This window comes from Protopterus annectens, chromosome 17.part0 (assembly GCF_019279795.1).
Source record: "Protopterus annectens isolate FY-2018-M chromosome 17.part0, PAN1.0, whole genome shotgun sequence".
NCBI lineage: Eukaryota > Metazoa > Chordata > Ceratodontiformes > Protopteridae > Protopterus > Protopterus annectens.
The window spans coordinates 330,378,674-330,399,066 of record NC_056751.1 but is presented as its reverse complement, the minus strand read 5'-3'; the positions used below and the strand labels follow the sequence as shown (position 1 = coordinate 330,399,066).

The window sequence follows — 20,393 nt, the reverse complement described above, 5'->3', positions numbered from 1 at the left end:
AAGAATATGAGGCATCATCTGAAAATGAAGAGATATCATGTAGATTACTGAAGGTTTCTTCTCAATGTCACAGTAAACGTTATTGTCATTCAGACCCACACACTGTGCGAGTTAAACAAAATTACATTGCTTCGGTTGTAAGTGCATATATCACTTACAACCACAGAGAATAACAAGAACATAGTACAGTAACACATACATTTACTAAACAAGACTGACAAGATCTGAGATACCTCCGTAACACTGGTAGCAGCCTTCAGCAATATTGCACATGTGGAAAAGCAATTATTGCACAGAGTATACAGAATATACCGAATGACACAAGTATATTGTACAGAATGTTCGGTTACTACTGATTGCACTTTTAAAGCAGCTTGATGTAGGTATTGCGTAAGAAGATAGCTGTACTACTGATTATTCTGGTCACCAGCTATTAATATGTTTGAAGAGTTCAGCAGTCTGATAGCATGTGGAAAGAAGCTCCTACTAAACCTGGAGGACTTAAAACGCACACTACGGTATTGTCTTCCTGAAGATAAGCAGGAGAACAGTCCATATGCAGAGTGTGTGTTGTCTCTGATTTATTTCTGGTTCTGCCAATACATTGTGCTGCTTTGTATAGGGCCTGCAGAGCTGGAAGTGAGGATCCAGTGATTTTCTACGCTACCTTCACCACCTTCTGTAGCGGCTTTTGGTTCAAGGCTTTGCAGGTCCTGAACCAGACTGTGAGATTACTAGTCAAGATGCTTTCAATGGCACCCCTATAGAAGGTTTTTAGGACAGAGGAAGGGAGACTAGCTTTCCTCAGCAGGTGTTGATGTGCTTTCTTCACAGTGTGGTTAGTGTTTTTTGACCATGCTAACTAAGTCCTCAGAAATATACACACCCAGAAATTTGGTGCTACTCACTCTCTCCACTGTTTCCCATTTACTTATGAGTGAGTGATGAGTTTTGATTCTTTCTGAAATCCATTACTAACACTGTGGTTGTATTCACATTTAGGGCCAGGTTATTAATTTTGCATCAGTTAATGAGGTGGTTTACCTCATCTCTGTAGGCAATCTTGTCTCCACAACTGATAAGACCCACTGCAGTGGTGTCATTTGCGAACTTGATGATTTTGTTTGAATTATGTCAGACAATGCAATCATGAGTTAGTAAGTTAAACAGCAAAGGGCTCAGAACACATCCCTGAGGGACTCCCATACTTAGTGTTAAGTTATTAAAGGTGGAGCTAAAATCAGAGAATAGCATCCTTACATAAATATTTGTTGTCAGGATGTACCAAGGATTCATGAAGAGCAAATGGGATGGCATCTGTTGTAGAGCGGTTGGCCCTGTAGGCAAATTGAAGAGGGTCTGGTGATGCTGGTAGGTTTGCAGATAGGTGGTCCTTGATCAGCTGCTCATAGTATTTCATAACCGTCGAGATTAGAGCAGCTGGACAGTAGTCATTTAGGCTGTTTGGCTGCAATTTCTTTGGTAGGGATATTATAGTAGTATTCTTAAAGCACCTTGGTACTTGGGCCTGGCTCAGAGATATATTGAAAATGTCCGCAAGTACTATTGACAGTTAAGCAGAGCAGTCTCTTAGCACTGTCTCTTGTTAGAGCCAGCTGTTTTTCTGGGATTTATTCTGCTTATGATATTGCAGACTTCCCCTGGTTTAAAGCAGAGTACTTCCTCATTTCGTTTGATGGGGAGTTCAGTTGCCACAATGTTCATTCAGGAATTCGATGTCGCATTTTGAAGAAACAACCTGTAGTCTGTTACAGCGTGTATCCCCTGCCACAACTGTCTGGTGCCATTGAAGTGACCCTGTATTCTCTGGGCATACTCATGTTTTGCCTCCTTTATCCCCCTGTTGAGATTAGCTTTGGCTACACTGAGTGCATCTTTGTTATTTGCTTTGTATGGGGAATTCCTTGCTTTCAGGAGCTTATCAGCCATGGTTTCTGGTTTGCCCCTGTGGTGATGCTTTTATTGACTGTGACATCATCCATACATTTTGTGATATAGGCCATCAGTGACTCTGTGTACTCCTCAAGGTCTGCTTGGTAGTTTACTGAAGCTGCATCCTTGAACACATCCCAGTTTGTACTTCTGAAGCAGACCTGTAGTGCTCAGACTACACCCTCCAGCCAAACTTTTACTGAACTACCCAGGTACAGATGGGCATTGCTTTGCTTTACATTGGTGAAGACCATGTCCAGTATGCTCACCTCCCTTGTTGAAAATTCCACATACAATAGAATCTGGGTAGTACCAATTTCAGATGGGTTGTGTTGAAGTCACCTGCTAATATGTAAGCAAACTCCAGATTCTTGTTCTGGGTTTCATTTATGAACTGGTAAAGTGTAGCAAGTGCCTCTTTGATATTGGCATTTGGAGGGATGTACACAGTTGTAATGCTTACACCACTATACTCCCTTGGCATGTAGAAGGGTCTGCATTTTAGCGACATAAACTCAATGTTCTCTGAGCTGAGGGTCTTAACTAGTTCACAGTTGTTGCACCAGTTGTTTACATAAATAGACACCCCCTCCTCTGGCTTCACCACTGAGAGCTTGGTCCCTGTCAGCTCCAGATAATAAGTGGACTGTACTGTCATTAATGTTAGTGTTCAACCACATCTCAATGAATACAAGCAAACAGCAGTTTCTCACCTTACTGTGTGGAGAGTTCCAGACTTAAGTGATCCATCTTGTTATCCAGAGACCGAACATTTGCTTTTGACATGGATGGAAGTGCAGGCCTGTGCGGATTGGCTTTAAGTCTTGCAGTTATACCAGTCCTAGAACCATATTTCCTTGTTCGGTCACATCTTCTTCTTTTAATACACATCCTCTGAGTGGTGGGGGACATGTTTTCTCCACCAAACACTTAAGGCCATGTAATATGATTCCCAGTTCATTTAGATGCTGGAGTATGTTAGGCCTTATAGGCCTCACTATCAGCAACTTAAGATATTGGCCAGTTTTGAGGAAGTTGTGAAACATCTAGTAAGATGATACACACAAAAATTACTCACTAGGGAGTAGTATTGAAAAGTTCAGTTTTACTGAATCTAAAGCCACAATCTGGGCCGTGGAGTCTATTTGATTTCCATTTGTTTAAGAAATCCCTGGCACAGATAGAGGTACATCTAAGAATTGGTCTGTATCCTGCTGGCCTCTTATTGGGAATGATAGTTTTCTGAATCATCTAAGATAGCTAAAGGCAGAAGTGGGGAGATTGTCAATAATTACAGTATTATGCTATGTAAATAAGATTTACCTTGCAGATATTTAAATTGCAAGTCCCCCAGTCAGATTAGTTTCTTAGGAAAGTAGTTTACACTCAAGGTGCCTAACAAAAGTTCATAAATGTATTGATCTAGGAATGCCTAGTCTTTTATATGTTTTAAAGGAATTGTTCATTTGTCCTGTAAAAAGTCAGCCAAGTGTATTTTGTTATTGAAAATAACATTTTTACTTGCAATGTATATGTGTTTGTTAAAGAAGCTGTTTAGCATTTAACAGAGACCATATTGTATATATGTTCACTTCCAGGTATACAAATCTAAGTAGAATAAGATTGTGAAAGGACTTTAGCTAGAGCTATTAGCTGAAGAACAACATTTTGATTGTATGTTTACACTGGGCATTGCTCCTTGATACTTGCAATTAAATAATATGTGTACACTGTGCTGCACTAAAGCTGCTTGAAATTACGGTGAGGCCATGTCAGTAGGGGCATACATTTGTGAGAATGAAAACCTAGCACTCTTCCAACCATTTTGATTGCTTTTACTGAAGGTTTCTTTCTTTCTTTCTTTATTTATTTTTTTGGTGTGTTGTTGTTACACTTTGTGAAAATATAATGAAGGTGTCAACTATTGCACCTCTGATTATATGATGGGCCTTACCTGGACCCTGAAAATTCTGTTTGAGCAAGTTAAAAGTAATTTATTTATAGTGACCCTGGCCATGTTTGTCTAGTGGAAAATCTGCTACAAGACATTTGACTGGTTAACAAATAGAAATTAAACCAAAACTCTCTTGTCTGGAATAGAAAACCATCTACTGATTAAAGTTACTTTAGGATCTATTGTACAGCTTAACTTGTGTTTAAATAATTCAAAAGCTCACCCCACAAAAAACATAAATGCATAAATAAACAAGGAAATGCATAGCATAAGACATGGATTCTCTAAGCAAACCAGCAGATCAACCAGTGGCTGACATTTTGTTAGAAGCAAGGGTGCACAGCCTTTATTTACCTTATGTAAAGTAAGAAAATCCACATTTTTTTGATGTCCATAGCTTTGTGATAATTCAGTGGTAGTACTGTTGACATTTTAAATTTTCCTTTGATTGGAACTTAGTGTAAAACGCATGCATTGGTCATTAATCAATAAACTGTTATGGGCTGCTTTACTTGAAGCAGTAGGCCAGGGGACCTCATACCTTCATCACAGACAAGTCAGTTAGACAAAACCATAGCAGAAGTTATCTGTTATAACTCTTAATGTTAGCTAGACACAGACCGTTGCTTTTCTACTTAAAAATTCACTTACAGCATATTTCATCCTACATGTTTATTATTTTAGGACTTGGAGACAATGAAAATAGCTCCTACATTGCAGCTTGAGAATCTGAAGAAGGCAGACCCATCAGATTACTTGAATGCTGTTGATCCATCAATGAAGAACACCGTTACTCAGCTACACTTTCAAGGGGAGCAGAGGTGCAAAACAAGCGAACCTGAGTTTCTTGGGAGATGCAGTATTGGTGAGAAGGTGAGTATTCTGGAATCACCAGGATTTTTTCTGAAGAGGCTTTCTTGAAAAATCATTAAAACATATTAGCCATATTTATTTAACTTTTGAATACCAGATAGGGCCCACGAAAAATTATTACCATTGTTCTGTGATGGTAGCGATGGCTGGTTAAGTGTCTTGTTGGGGAGCCATGCAATATTGAAGTTAAAAATAGTGGAGTCAAATGCAACTCTGTGAAATGCATCAAGCTCATTTGTGAAATGCAGTGTATTCATCACACCAGAATGCAGTGGTTATGCTTTCAGTTATAGGAACACAGCTACTGTTTAACAGCAGGCACACATACATGTGTATGCATGTACACAAAAAATAAAATATAATTTAATGTGTGTGTGTTTGTGTGTATTCATATATATATATATATATATATATATATATATATATATATATATATATTAAATACTTGTGTGTCTATGTATGTATGTATGTAACTATCTATATTTCTATATATATATATATATATATATTTATATATATATATATATATATATATATATATATATATATACTGCGGTGGTGGTGCTGCTGTAGCATTGTCGCCTCACAGCTAGACGTTGTCCCGTTCGATTCTAAGCTAGAGTGTCTTCTGTGGAGACGTGTGAATGGGCATACCTTCGGCACGTAAAAATCTACTGCCAATCATTAGCGGACCGGAGTTCTGCTGTGGTGACCCCTAACCGGGAAAAGCTGAAAGACACAAACAAACATATATATATATATATATATATATATATATATATATATATATATATATATATATACACATACATATATACATACAGTGGATATAAAAAGTTTACACACCCCTGTTAAAATGCCAGTTTTTTGTGATATAAAAAAATGAGACCACACTAAATCATTTCAAAACTTTTCCCACCTTTAATGTGACCTATAACCTGCACAATTCAGTTGAAAAACAAACAAATCTATTAGGGGAAAAAATATAAAAAATAAAAAAACTTGCAATACTCTGGTTACATAAGTGTGCACATCCTTAAACTAATACTTTGTTGAAGCACCTTTTGATTTAATTACAGCATTCAGTCTTCTTGAGTACTATCACTTTATATGAAATTCTTCATTATGATCTTACTCGTTTATGTATAATGAAGGTTGTTTTGTATTAGCAAAACGGTCTCATTATGGATATACCGAGCATTTTTCTTGGTGTCTTACAAAGTGTCTCAGTGTGATGCATAATGCATTTCTGCAGTCTTTGATGAGAATGGTAAGATGCATGCTTAACATGGTTATTTGTGTATACCCATATCTTGTATTCAGTAGTCAGCGACTATTTTCTTGGCCACATTAGGTTTTATCCTGTCTGTATATAACATTTATTTGACCAGGCAGCATTTTAGCAAACCACAATCTGACAAGCTCATTTGGTGGGACTAGCTTAGACTCGGAACTTAAATGACCTATTCCAAGGTTAGTTAAAGGGGTAGAGATGGTGAAGTTCCCTGCATGGGGGGTGTATGTGGTGTGTCCCTTTGTATGGAAAAGTTATAGGTTTGAGCTTGTTTAGTTGAACAGACTAATTGGAGCATGGTAGAAAAGGAGACCTGATGAAAAGTACCATAACCATAAATACTATACTTGAAAGATTAAACAGATAACATCCTTACTGTAACAATGTTTAGTTTTTGTACGCCACATTGTTTTACTTTAACTAGTCTTATTGAAACAGATATACTGACTGTATTGAGTTTAATATAACATTGTAAGGAAGTAGGAGAATGTGGCATAGTAATTATGGCACTGAACTGCAAAAATGGAGACTAGGGTATGACTCCTCACCTTCACGATTGTTGAACCATATAGCTTTCAGAAAATAACATTGTTTGGTTCTAGCATGCACCTGTAAAACAGATATTTTATTTGAGTGAGTCTGATAATGCAAATATGTATTTTAATATCTGTTAAAATTAAAAAAATCTATACTTTGACTTGGGCAACAATCTTTAGTTTTCGTAACTCAGAGATTTCAACAGTGTACACTCTTGTAACCTTCTTCTCCTAGGGTAGGGGAATTGCAATGCCTCGTGCACCTAGTTGACCGATGTTCAAACTGAATATGTATCAGAAGAAAGCCAATGATAACATTAGGGTGAATAATTTTTTTAAAATCAGATATCTGTCCACAAACAGATAGGGTTACCACCTTCTCAAATGCCCAAAGTGGGACATTTTTGGTACAAACGTCAGATTTTGCAGGGCAAAACATATCCACAGCCAGTACAAAGGACAGAACTTTACTTTTTTGCCTAAATAAAGGCTTATTTTTGTAGCATTTTAGTTGCTTATTCTGTTTCCTATACCATTTAGGTGTTTCAGATACAGAATAACTGTTTTATGCAACTATAACATAAAATATAGGAAATATTTTTGTCCTAAAATCTCAGGACATTTGCCATTTTTTCAATTTTTTTGCAGGACACAACTGCCCAAAAAGGGACTATCCCTTGCAAAGTGGGACAGGTGGTAACCCTACAAACAGAAATGGATATGAAAACAGTGAGTTAAAGAGGGCTAGCTGGAAAAGTATTTTGGGATTCTGTCTGTTGTCAGATTCTGCCAGTCAGATGTATATTTTCTGCTGATAACATGTACATTTAACATCATCATGAAGTGAAAAATACAAGATATCTACTTCAGTATCCAATATGCTAAAAAGCATTTGGATGGAAGGACCATTTTAAACAAAAATACTGTATAAATATTTATTTTAAAATATAACATTTTGAAATGACCTCAGTGGTATACAATTTCTTAATAGTAATAATATCCACTATTGTAAATGGTATTGGAGAATAATGAACCTTCCAGAAGTAGCTAGGTAGCAATTTCCTTGGTGTCTTATAAAGAGTGTGAATATGATGTTTCATGCATCACATTCAGACTTTTGCCTTTACACATCCTTGCTCCTGCCTTTGCAAATTCAATGGTTACATCTTTAGGCCTTAAAATACCTGTGTATGGACCAGAATCCCCCAGTTGCCACCCACAGTCGGCTATTATGACTTGTTTAGAAATATACAGTTAAGGGCATGGTCAAGATGCCAAACAGCTAACAGCACAGAATTTTAGCTCTGCCTTTTTCTTATTATTCTGACAGGAAATTTTATTAAGTAGACCACCAAACCACGCACCACAAAGCCAAATGAAAAGACCACCAGGCGAAGAATCCACCCAGTTTTATTACTCTGACGTTTCGGCAAAGTCAGCCTTCAAGGAGTATAACATTACAAAACTCTACCTGCCTATATATCCACATCAATAAAATAATAAAACATTCAGTTAACATCATTAAATAAAAAATCTCCAATTAACTTCTGCATTTAACCCATTCGGAATCATTGTTGTATTTCAAAATATATACAGATTCTTTAGATAATAATTCATTTTTTAAAAATTCATCTCCGTGTGTATAAACATTAATTTTTTCTAATACAGACCCTCTCACTCCTTCACTATTTCCTCCATGTACCTGGTTAAAATGCAACGCTACAGAACTTTCTTTTTTATTGGTATGTATATCTCTTAAATGTTCTAACAAACTAACCTTAAAAGCCCTTTTACTTTGTCCTATGTAGAACTTGTAACAAGGGCATGTCAAGGCATAAATAATGCCCTCTGTGTTGCAACTAAAACAAACTTTAGCTTGGAAATTTTGGCATTTCATTTTTTTAAAACTTTGCATAACATATTTACAAGCCTTACACCTTCCACAGCTACTTGTTCCATATTCTCTAAAACTTTTACTCATTTTCACCTCAGGAAAAGTGCATTTAGTTTTCACTAAAAAATCTTTCGAATTTCTACCTCTCCTATATGAGGTAGTTGGTATTCCTCTAATATTTCACTAATCTCTTTAAACTGTGCAATATAACCCCAATAAAATGTTAATTTTACAAGCACCGGGCTAAAGCTACTATAGGTGGTAGTAAAATACATAATTTCCCTTTTATTTCTACTCATATCTCTGTATCGGTTGCTTATTAATACATTATTATTTTTCTTATTAAATTTCTCCCAACTTTCTCTTAATAACTCATCACTAACACCCTTATTTCTAAACATTTCTGTGGTCCTGCCCATTTTTCTATCAAAATCCAGCTTATTGTTACAAAGCCTATAGAGTCTAATAAATTCACCCAAAGGTACAACCTCAATTGTGTGAGGTGGGTGACAACTATGGGCCATAAAATAGAATACCCCATCTTGAAATTTTCTATGGACTGTATTTCAGAGACATTCTCCACTTTTGTCCAATATCACATCTAAAAAAGGTATGGTTTTACCCACCTTAAGGTTATCAAATTGCAAACCAAATCTGTTATTCTGTATTTCCCGAATAAAATTTGGTACATCATGTACACCTCCCTCACATAAGAGAATTAAATCATCAATGTATCTGAAGTATTTTAATACATATTTTTGGAAAATGGTGATCTATATATATATTCTGTTTCGAAAAGACCCATACTCAGAATGGCATAGGTTGGGGCAAAAGCTGCCCCCATTGCAGTTCCCTCATTTTGTTTATACAGTTTGCCACAAAATTCAAAAAAGTTATTTTGCAGACAAAAATCCAGTAGCTCAATAATATATTGTATAATTGAATATTCACCTAGGAAAAATCTTACTGCCTCTAGGCCAAAATTGTGACTGATACTTGTATACAGGTTCTTGACATCTATAAATATCCAAAATATATTCTCATTCCATTGTATAGACTTAATTTTGTCTAAAAAATCAAATACATCTTTAACATAGGCTAGTAATAGTTTAACTTCGGGGAGCAAAAAATAATGAAGAAATTGCCCTATTTTACTAAGAAAATATTCCCTACCTGAAACTGTAGAACGCCCCGGGGGATTATTTACAGATTTGTTAATTTTCAGAAGACAATAAAAATGAGCCATTTTGCAACCTTTTATGACAATCTTTTAGTTATATCTTCCAGGGAAAAATAACCTAACCTATGTCCCTTTCTTATTAGCTCATTATATTCATCCAGGGCTTTAATATACGCATACTTTTTAACATTTTCATATGTATTATTATCATTCAAATGGTCATTACACATCTTAAAATACTGAGTGAAACTTAGAATGACCAATTTATTACCCTTATCAGCAGGTTTGAACACAGTATCATTCCTGGCATTTAGGGTATTCAGCATTTTCCACTCTTCCTTGTAAAATTATAGTTTACAGTTTGTAGGAAATTTTATTATCTTTGCGGAGAATAAAAGTTCCATTCCTACTCACAGGAAGTACTTAAGCAATCTAGTTGTGGATTTTCAAGGAAAATTAATTATGGTGTGCTGTATTTTTCTGTTTTCCTGTCAGAAGTTCTTACACAAGTGATACAGTTATGACTAATTCAAAGAACTCATAAAAGGAGAGTATGATGAAAAAAAGGAATTACAATCCATCATAGCAAGTATACAGGAACTATCAGTCAAGATGTATAAGGTGGAGAACAAAATAGACAACATAAAACAAAATGGCAGAAAACAACTGGGCTTACTTAATGAGGTAATTAAAAAACATTTTGAACAAATTTTCTCTATTGAAGAAGCAGTGAATGACATGGATGGCAGGTTGACTGAGTGTGAGAATTATAATGAATTTTTACTTAAACAGAATACTAAACATTTAGAAAAAGTGGAACATCTAGAATGTAGGTCAAGGAGGAACTACATAAGAATTTACAGGGTACCAGAAAAGGAAGAGGGCAGAGACATGGTACAATTTCTAAACAACTGGATACAAAAAGCAGTAAACTTGCCTGAATCTTTCTCATTTGGAATTGAGACAGTGCACCGGTCTTTGTCAAAGCCTGCAGCTTTGAATAACTCTTCCTCTCCTAGATCTATCACAGTTAGATTTTTGTCCATTCAGGACAAAGATTTAGTATTAAAATTTGCATGGGCAAATCCACCCGTCAAAATAAATGGAAAGATTGTTCGTTTTGACAATGATTATACCTCAACTGTCATCTCCAAAAGAAAAGAGTGTGTGTGCCCTTAATAAAACCTCTCAAGAAGTCCAACATAAAAGCACAAGCATTGTTTCCAGCTAGAATAAAAGTACATCTGACTGATGGAGTGAACTCTTCAGAACTTTACAGGAAGCTATGGACTACATTCAAAAGAAAAAATATATTAACTAATGTCAAGGAAATGGACTGGTCTACACAAAGTCTGAAGAGACAGGCAACAAAAAATGGTTGGTCTGTTAAAGGAGGAGTCAGCAAAAAGCTAAAAGATAAATGAATATGACTTATAAATCCAAACTCTTTCGTTATTAAATAGTATGTTCATTTTTTTTGTACTGTTGGGTGATGCCATCAAGGTAAATGTTACTATTTCTCTTTTTCCCCTTCTTCTTATATCCTCTTTTGATCAGTTCTTTTTCTTCTCGTTCCTTTTAGTATCTTACTTTCATGCCTGTTAATTTAATTAATTTCGTCCTCTTAATTAAATATGCTTCTCCTCTGTTTACTTGTTTGTATGTTGAGTATGTGTAGTCAGTAATGCTATTTCAACATATATTAGAAGGTTTTGATAGTACCTAGTCATAGTAGTGAAGGGAACAGATTGCTTTAGTGTGTGTCTATGGTGGGGTAATATATTAATATATTATAATGGTCTTAAGTGAAGTTGTAATTAATGTATGTGTTTACAGTCTAAACCCAATGTGTGTTTTATTTGTGTTGGTTGAGGTACAGGGGTTCCCCATATAGCATGCCCTTGTGACTGTTATTTTCTTTTTATATATATACTTTTTGTTTTTGCCTGGTTGGAGCCTCTGATTGGGATGGGTTGTTTACTGGGAAAGATGTATGCGGTGGTGCTTTTATTTACAGTGGAGTATGAGATTTTTATATCTCTAGGCATTTCCATTGCTGTTTTGTTGCTTTTCAGGAGTTGTGCCATATTCCGAACACTAGGTCGAGCCCTTACTAGTGTTGAAGACACAAAATTTAACTTTTTCCCACCCGATGGTTTTTTAATCACTTTTGCGAGCTGTTTGGGCACGGAACACTGCTATGTCAGCCTCGTTGCATTTAACTGCAAGAAGCAGCTGCAGGAATCCAAAGAGGACCTTTAACTTCATGTAAGGCACCTGGAACATTGAAATGAAGCTCTTGAGTGATCAAGCAGGCTGTGTTAGTAAAAGATAATTAACATAATAATCCCTAAGTTGCTTCCAGAGGTGAATCTGTTAAAATAATTTTCAAGCAATTAAATACAATCTTACGTAAGTTCCTCTGGTTTCCTCAAAAGCCAAGAATTGCTTATGATTGGCATGTTAGAGATTGGAATGATAATGGAATTGAGTTTCCTAACCTAGAATTATATGCGAAGTCGACCATTATTAATTTAATAATATACTGGTTAAGTAATACTTGTACTTCAAGTTGGAAATAGTTACATGAAACGCAGATAGTATCTAGTACTAATTATGAAACACAAATAAATTACTTAGTAGGTATTAGTAAAGTGTATTGGGCTCTACGAGATATTGCTTATATAAAAAAACTTAAGATCTTATGGTATAAATCAAATCTTTATTACCTTTAAAAATATAGAAAATAACTACAATATTAAACAGCTGTTTCTTATATATTCCCCATTGCATATACTCCAGACTGCATAGAGTCCATTAATCTAAGTAAAATGTTAAATTTTAAAGATAATAATTGAAAATATTGGTATCAATTCCTTGATAAAATTCATTTAATAAACTTTCTTCTAGGTAGATATAATGTTAAACGAGATAACTGGTTATCCTTACAAAACACTAAGATGGTTTATTGAGAATAAAGTGAAATTATCACTATATTCAGAAAGAGTCATTGCCAAAGCTGCTACAACTTTTGTTGTGTAATAATTCAATAAACATGGACAATAAATTGTGTATTTCACTTATAGACAAAATACTATTTGATGAAACTTTACCATTTGACTCAGCCTTTTGGGATTACTGTACAAAAATTAATAAAGAATAATTTTCAATAAATAAATAAAACATGTTATTAAGCTCTGTGTTATAGCACCACATCTTTGCTTTATTGGAAACTGTTTACATGGAAATTTCTCCAAAGAAGTTTTTTCACACCTCACAGAATTGCTATCATTTTCAAGAGTAAAGAAACAAAGTGTTTAGAGATGTGGTGAAATTTTAGAGGCTAATTGGGTTCATGTGTTTATCAAATGTGGAGTTGTTTTGCAATTTTGGAATGATTTTACATACTTTGTAAAAGCTCTGTGGTGATATAATTGTCAAATTTCTGATTCCTTATTGTTATTTAATGTTCATATTCCTAGTGTAATTCCTAAGCAATCATATTCCTCTCCTCTGGTCAATTTTGGCCATTGTCAGGAAAATAATCACAATGAATTGGAAGAAGAAACAGTGACTTTATAAGCCTAGCCAAAAGTGTATGTAAAAAGGAAATGCAGACCATCTTAAGTAGAACATCTAACATCACTCATAAAAGAATAAGTTGGCAGAAATTACAAGATTTGCTGGAAAAATATTAATGGTGTACATACTCTATACAGAAATTTGTCATGGATGATTGTATATAGTTTTAATTACTTGAGTATTTTTGTGGTTCGTCTTCATGTTTTAATTGTATTGTTTGTTTTTGGTTGTAAAAGCAAATAAAAAATTGTTGAAAAAAAATCTACAGTTACATTTATCCATGGTGCATTTGGTAATTCTCTCATTCTCACTGGAATACGTACATTTCTGTGGTATTTGAAACAGATTCTGTCAACTATCTTTTCCATCCATATAGATCATATAATTTCTCTGAACATAGCTTTTATTCGCACTATATTTAAATCTAGTTCATAAGTAATTTCTGTTTACCTCTGTAGTAAAATAATTAAGTGCTACTTTTGAAACTGTGAATCTGATGTAAATTTTCATTCTATTCTCAACCTGTGGGTTTGGTTCCGATCCTTAGTACTGGTTCAGCAGCTACTCTAGCTTGTAGTAACCAAAAACTCTCAAGCTTATCCCCTTACCCACAGTGCAACCATCCCAGTTACCTTGGATCTCATTTGCTGCTTTACGAGTTAGATGTGGTTTGCAGTGCTCTTGAGCTAGATAAGTGTTACATTTTTTGATATTTTCTTTAAAATTTTAAGAAAACCTCTTAAAGTTTTTTTTCTTTATCCCCTTCTTATCCCTTCTCTAGCGACTTTATTTTGAACTAAGTCCCTATCCTTTTCTTGTTTAAAGCTTCTCTTTACAGCGTTTTGTACATTATGTACTCTGAATACTATTGTTAGTATTCTCTTTCTTTTACACTTTGGTGTAGCCTGATTATTATCATTGTTGATAACTCTTTTCCCTTTCATCTACAAAAAATGTTTTAAATTCCTATTCTTTATCTCCTTTTCTGTTATATGTGTCTGTTGGCACGTGAGTGTATGCATGTGTGTGTGTGTGTGTGTGTGTGTGTGTGAGATAATGGCAGAGAAAGAGAAAGGCCCAGCTGAGTTTAAATGCTGTGAGAAGTGTAGTCATAAAATTCCTTATCTGACTTGCACTGTCTTTGTGTGTACTGTTTGGGACACCTTCATCTTCAGGGCGGCTGTTCAATCTGCCATTCCTTTAGTCAGAGCTCTTGTTGAGAGAAAAAAAAAAAAAAAAATGATATTGAAAGGCTTAATGCCATCCTCATTTGGTGAAGCTATATCTGCAGCTTTGGAAAAATTAAAGGGCAAATCTTACCTCCCTAGCCCTTTCTTGTCTTCCTCCTCCAGACTTTCAGAGAAGGCCAAGAAGAGAAGTGCTTCATTTTTGATGTCTGACAGCTAAAACATAGTCCTTGGTTCCATCCCTTCTATTGGAACAGACTTCAAAAAAGTCTGAAACCTTGGTTCTGACTGATCTATTGGATCCAAGAACAGGATTAGTCCATCATTGCCGACCATTTCGGCTCTGAATACAAAAGAAAAAAAGACATGTTTTGGTGCAGAGATCCTTAGATCCAGCACTACAAGTACAGCATCCTACGAAAATTCTTCTTCCAAGAACAACTTATTCACCCTTTTTTGATCCCTTTTCAGAGAGACTTCCATCACTATTCTTAGAGGGACATAAATCACTGTCTGTGATGTCAGCCCATTCCTCTAAAAGTCTAACCGAAGACGACGTGGAGAAACTGGTGAGAAAAATCCTTTGGGTGCAAGGCATGACAGGATCCACCTCTGTTCCTACCCCAATGAGTCAAAGAATCTGTTCTTCAGCTACTCCCGCTTTACTTCCTCCTCTAACTTCAATTGAAGGTTTAGAGACTACATCTCCGGGCGACCCGGTGGAGTCTGCATCAGAATAGATAATATCTTTATCACTATGAGCTCTTTGGTTCAGTCAGAACCAGAGACCTCTCAGGGCCGTATGTTGACTCCCATCTTTCTGGAGCCTTCTGTGCATCTCAGAGCTTTGGCATGGATCAACTCTGCTCCGGATTTTGCTCTGAGAAGGATCTCTTTGGAGTGGGAGGTGACGGTTCCTAGACCCAACATTTCAGATCTGGGGTCCTTTCCTTCCCTGGGTGGATCAGCTTTCAAGGCTATGGAGAGAACTAAGAGTGTAGCAGTTAGTCGGTCCCTTCCTAGTTGGAACACACATCCCTCTCACACCTGCGTTCAGAGTCTCAACCATTGCTTCCACAAGGACAATGAGTACCAAAACCTCAGGAGTCCCAAATGGGAATACTGTCTTCTTCTGATGCTTCCCCAGATCATCCCACTGAGGATGTCCCTAAGGAGAAGTGCAAGAAGAAGCACTTGGATTCCCAGGAGGAATCTATCACAGAAGACACAGACTTTGATGAGGTGGCAAAGGATTCAAAAGATCAGCTCCTGATGATGTGTCCTTTGGAAAAGTCCTAGAAATCTTAAAACAGAGAGGTGATTGGAAGTCTAGCAATCCTGTGTCTTTGGAGTCTGTTAACCTGCAGGCTTTTGGTACCTGCCCATCTACCTCCTGCGTAACTCCACCTGCTGATGAGCTCATTGAGTTGATCTGTCAGCAGACATGGAAGACACCTGACACCATTGAACCCATTCCCCAGAGACCTGACAAAATTATCATTGCCCCAGAAGATAAACAATTCTGGTCAAAAGGTTTCCCTGTTGATGCCATGGTCTTAGCGGCAGCAACACAAAAGAAACTAGCAGAAGAAAGTTCCTCCATCCACTCAACAAGGAGTCTGGGGTGACGGATAGGTTTGGGAAATGGGTTTATGCTTCAGTAACATTTGTGTTACGGTCCTTGAATTTCTTGGCACACTTCACAAGACTGCAGAGAGATTTAATTAAAGAGCTGTCAGACGCCCTTTCAGGATCAGTCATTGAAGAGGTTCAGGAATTCTTTGCCTCTCAGTTAGTTACTCTACAGTCCATATCCAACTTGTCCATGAGGCTCATTTCTCATGCAGCTGAGGGGACAGCAAGAGCTGCAGGTTTAGGCATTGCCATCAGGAGACATGCCTGGAATCACTTACGTGATTTTGTGGAGCCCTTCAAGTCTTTATCAATGCTTCCTTTGATAGCGTGTCCATGTTTGGCCCTAAAGTTAAAGAAACTTTGTCCACATGTGAGAAAGATGGAAAGACCCTTTCTGCCATGAGTGTACATTTTTCCACTACTCAGCAATCCTTTTCAAGGAATTAATGAAGTAGTGGGAAGATGTAGTTCAAAAAATCCCAAGGGTCGTTTCAAGACACAGATGGAGGTGGTTCCTCCAGGGATAGATGAGGGAACTTCAATGGTAGACACCACCCTTGTGGCAGAGGAGGCCCACAAAACCAAGGGTACAGAGATTCTTTCTTTGGTAAACCCTTTCAGTGCTCCTGAAAGGAGGCCTGACTGTCTTCCTCTGGAGGCACTCGGGGGTCAACTGTCCCTGCACAAGAGAGCCTGGCTAGAAATAACATCAGATACCTGGGTGCAGAGGATCATTTACAGTGGTGATATTATACCATTTTCCCTTCCACTCCCCATTTGCAAAAGAACCCTTGATGTCCCACCTGATCAGAGGGAACAAGCAATGCTAGAAATTCAAGAATTTCTAGAAAGAGTCATACAAGAAGTCCCACCAAACCAGAGAAGAAAATCTGGAAATTACTCATGATTCTTTTAAGTGCCTAAAAAGACATGGGACTGGATCCAATTTTGGATCTCAATGTTTTGAACAAGTCAGTTCAACAAAGTTCCAGATGGTCATAGTTCAGTCCATTCTTCCTTTTTTGGAACAGGATGACCAGATGTACTCAGTAGGCAGTGAAGATGCGTACGATCTTATAAAGATGAACAGGTGATCTGTAAGATTTCTCCACTTCTGGCTGGGAGACAGTCAATATCAGTTCAGAGTTCTGCCCTTTTGGTTTCACCACAGCCCCCAGGGGATTCACCAAGTGCATGGCAGTAGTTGCAGCTCACTTAAGACTGCTGGGATTCCAGGTGTTTCTGTACTTACACGACTGGCTCGTTACTGCTCTGATCAGGCATCAGTTGTTGAAGCAATAGAACAGATTCTCCAGACATGTTCCTATCTGGGGATCACCATAAACTACAAAAAAATCTCATCTCGAGCCAATTCAGATGTTAGATTTCATAGTAGCCATCCTGAACAAAAAGACAACAATAGCCTCTCTTACCGCAATGAGACTACAGAAAATCAGATCAAAAGTCATGAGGATAAACAAAGTATCTACACGCCTAATTCTACAAGCATTGGCATCCATGGCAGCATCTACAACTCTAGTCCCCTTAGCCAGGTTTCACATGAGAATTTTACAATGGCTGCTTGCAACACAATGGTCAATACTGTACAAACTAATGTCAGCTTTGATTGCAGTCACCAACGTTTGCAAGAGAGATCTCAAATGGTGGATTCAGTTGGATCAAATTCTAAAAGGTCATCTTTCACACCCTCTCAACCCAAGGCCATAGTGACCATGGACGTTTACCAGTTAGGGTGGGGGGGGCATTATGAATACTCTCCAAGGCACTTGGTTCCCTCATAGAGGCCAACTTGCATATCAAGGTATTAGAGATGAGAGCAGTGCTTTTAGTGTTGCAGGCCTTCCAGGATTCTCAGGAACCCAGGTCATATCCCTCATGTTGAGAAGTCCAGAGTGTGGCAGTGGGTGATCTCATCTAACCACTTTCTCATGGCAACACACATTCCTGCAAAATCCAGTGTGGCAGCAGACAAACTGAGCAGATGCATACTCCTGTCTCACAAGTTTTCCCTCAATTCAAAGGTGACACAGAGAATATTCCATCAGTGGGGCCAGCCTTGCTGTGATATTTTCAACTCTCCCATAAACAACAAGTGCAGCAACTACTTTGCCCTAATCCCCCCTCGGGGGGAATTACTGTGGATGCTGTGGTCTACACTTGGCCCTCCGGTCTTCTTTATGCCTTTCCTCCAATTCCTCTAAATCCAAAGCTCCTACAGAAAGCAGTCAGGTTGAAGAGCAAAGTAATCCTCATTGCACCTTATCGGCCTTGATAGATTTGGTTCCCCTTCCTCCGGCCTCCTCTAATTCTCCGCCCTTGGATTCTAGACCTAGTTCCAGATCTCCTGTCCCAACTGACAGGTGTGATCCACCCAGACATCTTGAACCTCAAGGTGACATCTTGGTTTCACCAATTCTGTTAATAGCTAGACATTCTCTGCTCTCTTCACCTGTCGACACATTCTTTTCGCCTCTCATAAGCCTTCTATGCATAAATGCTACAACAGTAAATCAAAAAATTTGTCTTTTGGGCATGTTAAAATCATGTTGACCCTTTTTTAGCACCTATTCATAAAATTCTTGAATTTTTAACCTCACTAGTCAATGAAGGGATGACGGGGCTTCATCCTCTCCTATAAAAGTTCAGTTAGCAGCTGTATCCAATTTTCATATTGGATTTGAAGACTTGTCACTTGCTTCTTATAAACTTTGTAAGGCTTTTTTGAGAGGCATTCTTCTGTTAAAGTCTCCTTACAAAGATCCAACCCCTCCCTGGGACCTGAGCTTGGTGTTGCAAGAAATCATACAACCTCCTTTTGAACTGGCAGCAGATTGTGATCTTAAGTTTCTATCCTGGAAAACTATTTTCTTAATAGCCATAACTTCCACCAGAAGGATTTCAGAAATTCAAGCTCGGTCTTGTAAACCACCATATATGATTTTTCACAAGGATAGGGTTTTACTAAGAGCCCACCCCTGTTTTCTACTAGAAGTGGTTTTAGAAGTCAATATAAATCAAACTGTTAAACTACCAGTTTTCTTCCCCAAATTTGCTAATAAAAGCGAATATTGCTTACACTTATTAGATGTACATAGTTATGATTTTATCTTCACAGAACAAAAGATATCAGAAAATCTGACCAATTATTTATTTCTTGCTCAAATACAAAACTAGGAGAACCTGTGAGCAAAGTGACATTGGCTAGATGGCTAACAGATTGCATTTCTTTCATTTACAACAATTTGGGGATTGCTTTATCAAAACCTTTGAATTCAACTAGAGCTGTAGCAAATGCAACTGTTTTCAATCTAAAGCCTCCATGGATTATATTTATGCAGCAGCAACCTGGGCTACTCCCCAGATTTTTATTACTCATTACAAAGTAGAGCTGGTCTCCAGGGTAAGGGTATCATTTGGTTCAATGGTGCTCAGGAATATCCTTCCTTGAGTCCACCCAGGGTCTAGATAGCTGGGACAGGTTGAGAATAGAATGAAAATTGACATCATCAGATAAAGAAATGATGTACTCACCAAAATGTTCCAGCTGTGTTGTCTGTTTTCATTTTTCCTCAACTCCCATCCCAGCAGCCCCCATACCCTTAGGTTTCTAGAGGAATGGATGACTAACAGATTTGTATCCTTATTTAAAAATGAAAAAAGAAAATACAAACTCAGATAAACTAAAAAGACAAAGTCGGCTATTCACTCCAAGCTGAAAATGAATGATTTTAAAAGGTTTTATTAGCGCTCTCATTTAGCAATGTTGTCAAACTTCATCAGATATAAAAAATGAAAGCAAATGAATCATTTAAATAGTAAATGCCAAATTTACATCACTTCCTGTTTCATTAATTAAAGATGTATCACCCAAATTAACAATGGGTCAAAGTTAATGTTCTCAAACAACATATTGTTATTTATATATATTCCCTAAATAACTCACCTGTCCAGAGCTTTTAAGTTCAATAGACATTTTACATTGCAGTTGTCATTAAGGCCAGGAAAATTAAAAGAATTAAAGCGCAATTGCCAAACTAGTTCTTTTTCTTCCAAAATTGAAGACCATGGACCACTCCTCCTGTCAAGGACAACTTTATCTAAAATGGAAAATGAAAAAGAGTGGTTATTGTGCTCAGTGATATGTTTAGCCAAAGCATTATTGGAGTTGTTTTTGCGAATATTATACATGTGTTCATATATGCGCTGTTTCAAAGATCTCTCAGTTTTGCCTATATAGAAACAGTCGCACTTGTCACACGAAGCTAAATAAACCACCCCTTTAGT

At 37.1% G+C, this 20,393-nt stretch overlaps 1 protein-coding gene across 2 annotated transcripts in view; it reads left to right on the top strand.

Annotated features, from left to right (window-relative positions):
* Nucleotides 1–20,393, top strand: part of PPP1R32 (protein phosphatase 1 regulatory subunit 32) — a 1,379,387-nt gene that overhangs the window by 783,571 nt on the left and 575,423 nt on the right. For both annotated transcript variants that reach the window (XM_044059651.1, XM_044059652.1), the window contains exon 10: nucleotides 4,592–4,780. In XM_044059651.1, coding sequence (XP_043915586.1) covers nucleotides 4,592–4,780 — 189 coding nt within the window. The remainder of the gene's footprint in view (nucleotides 1–4,591; nucleotides 4,781–20,393) is intronic.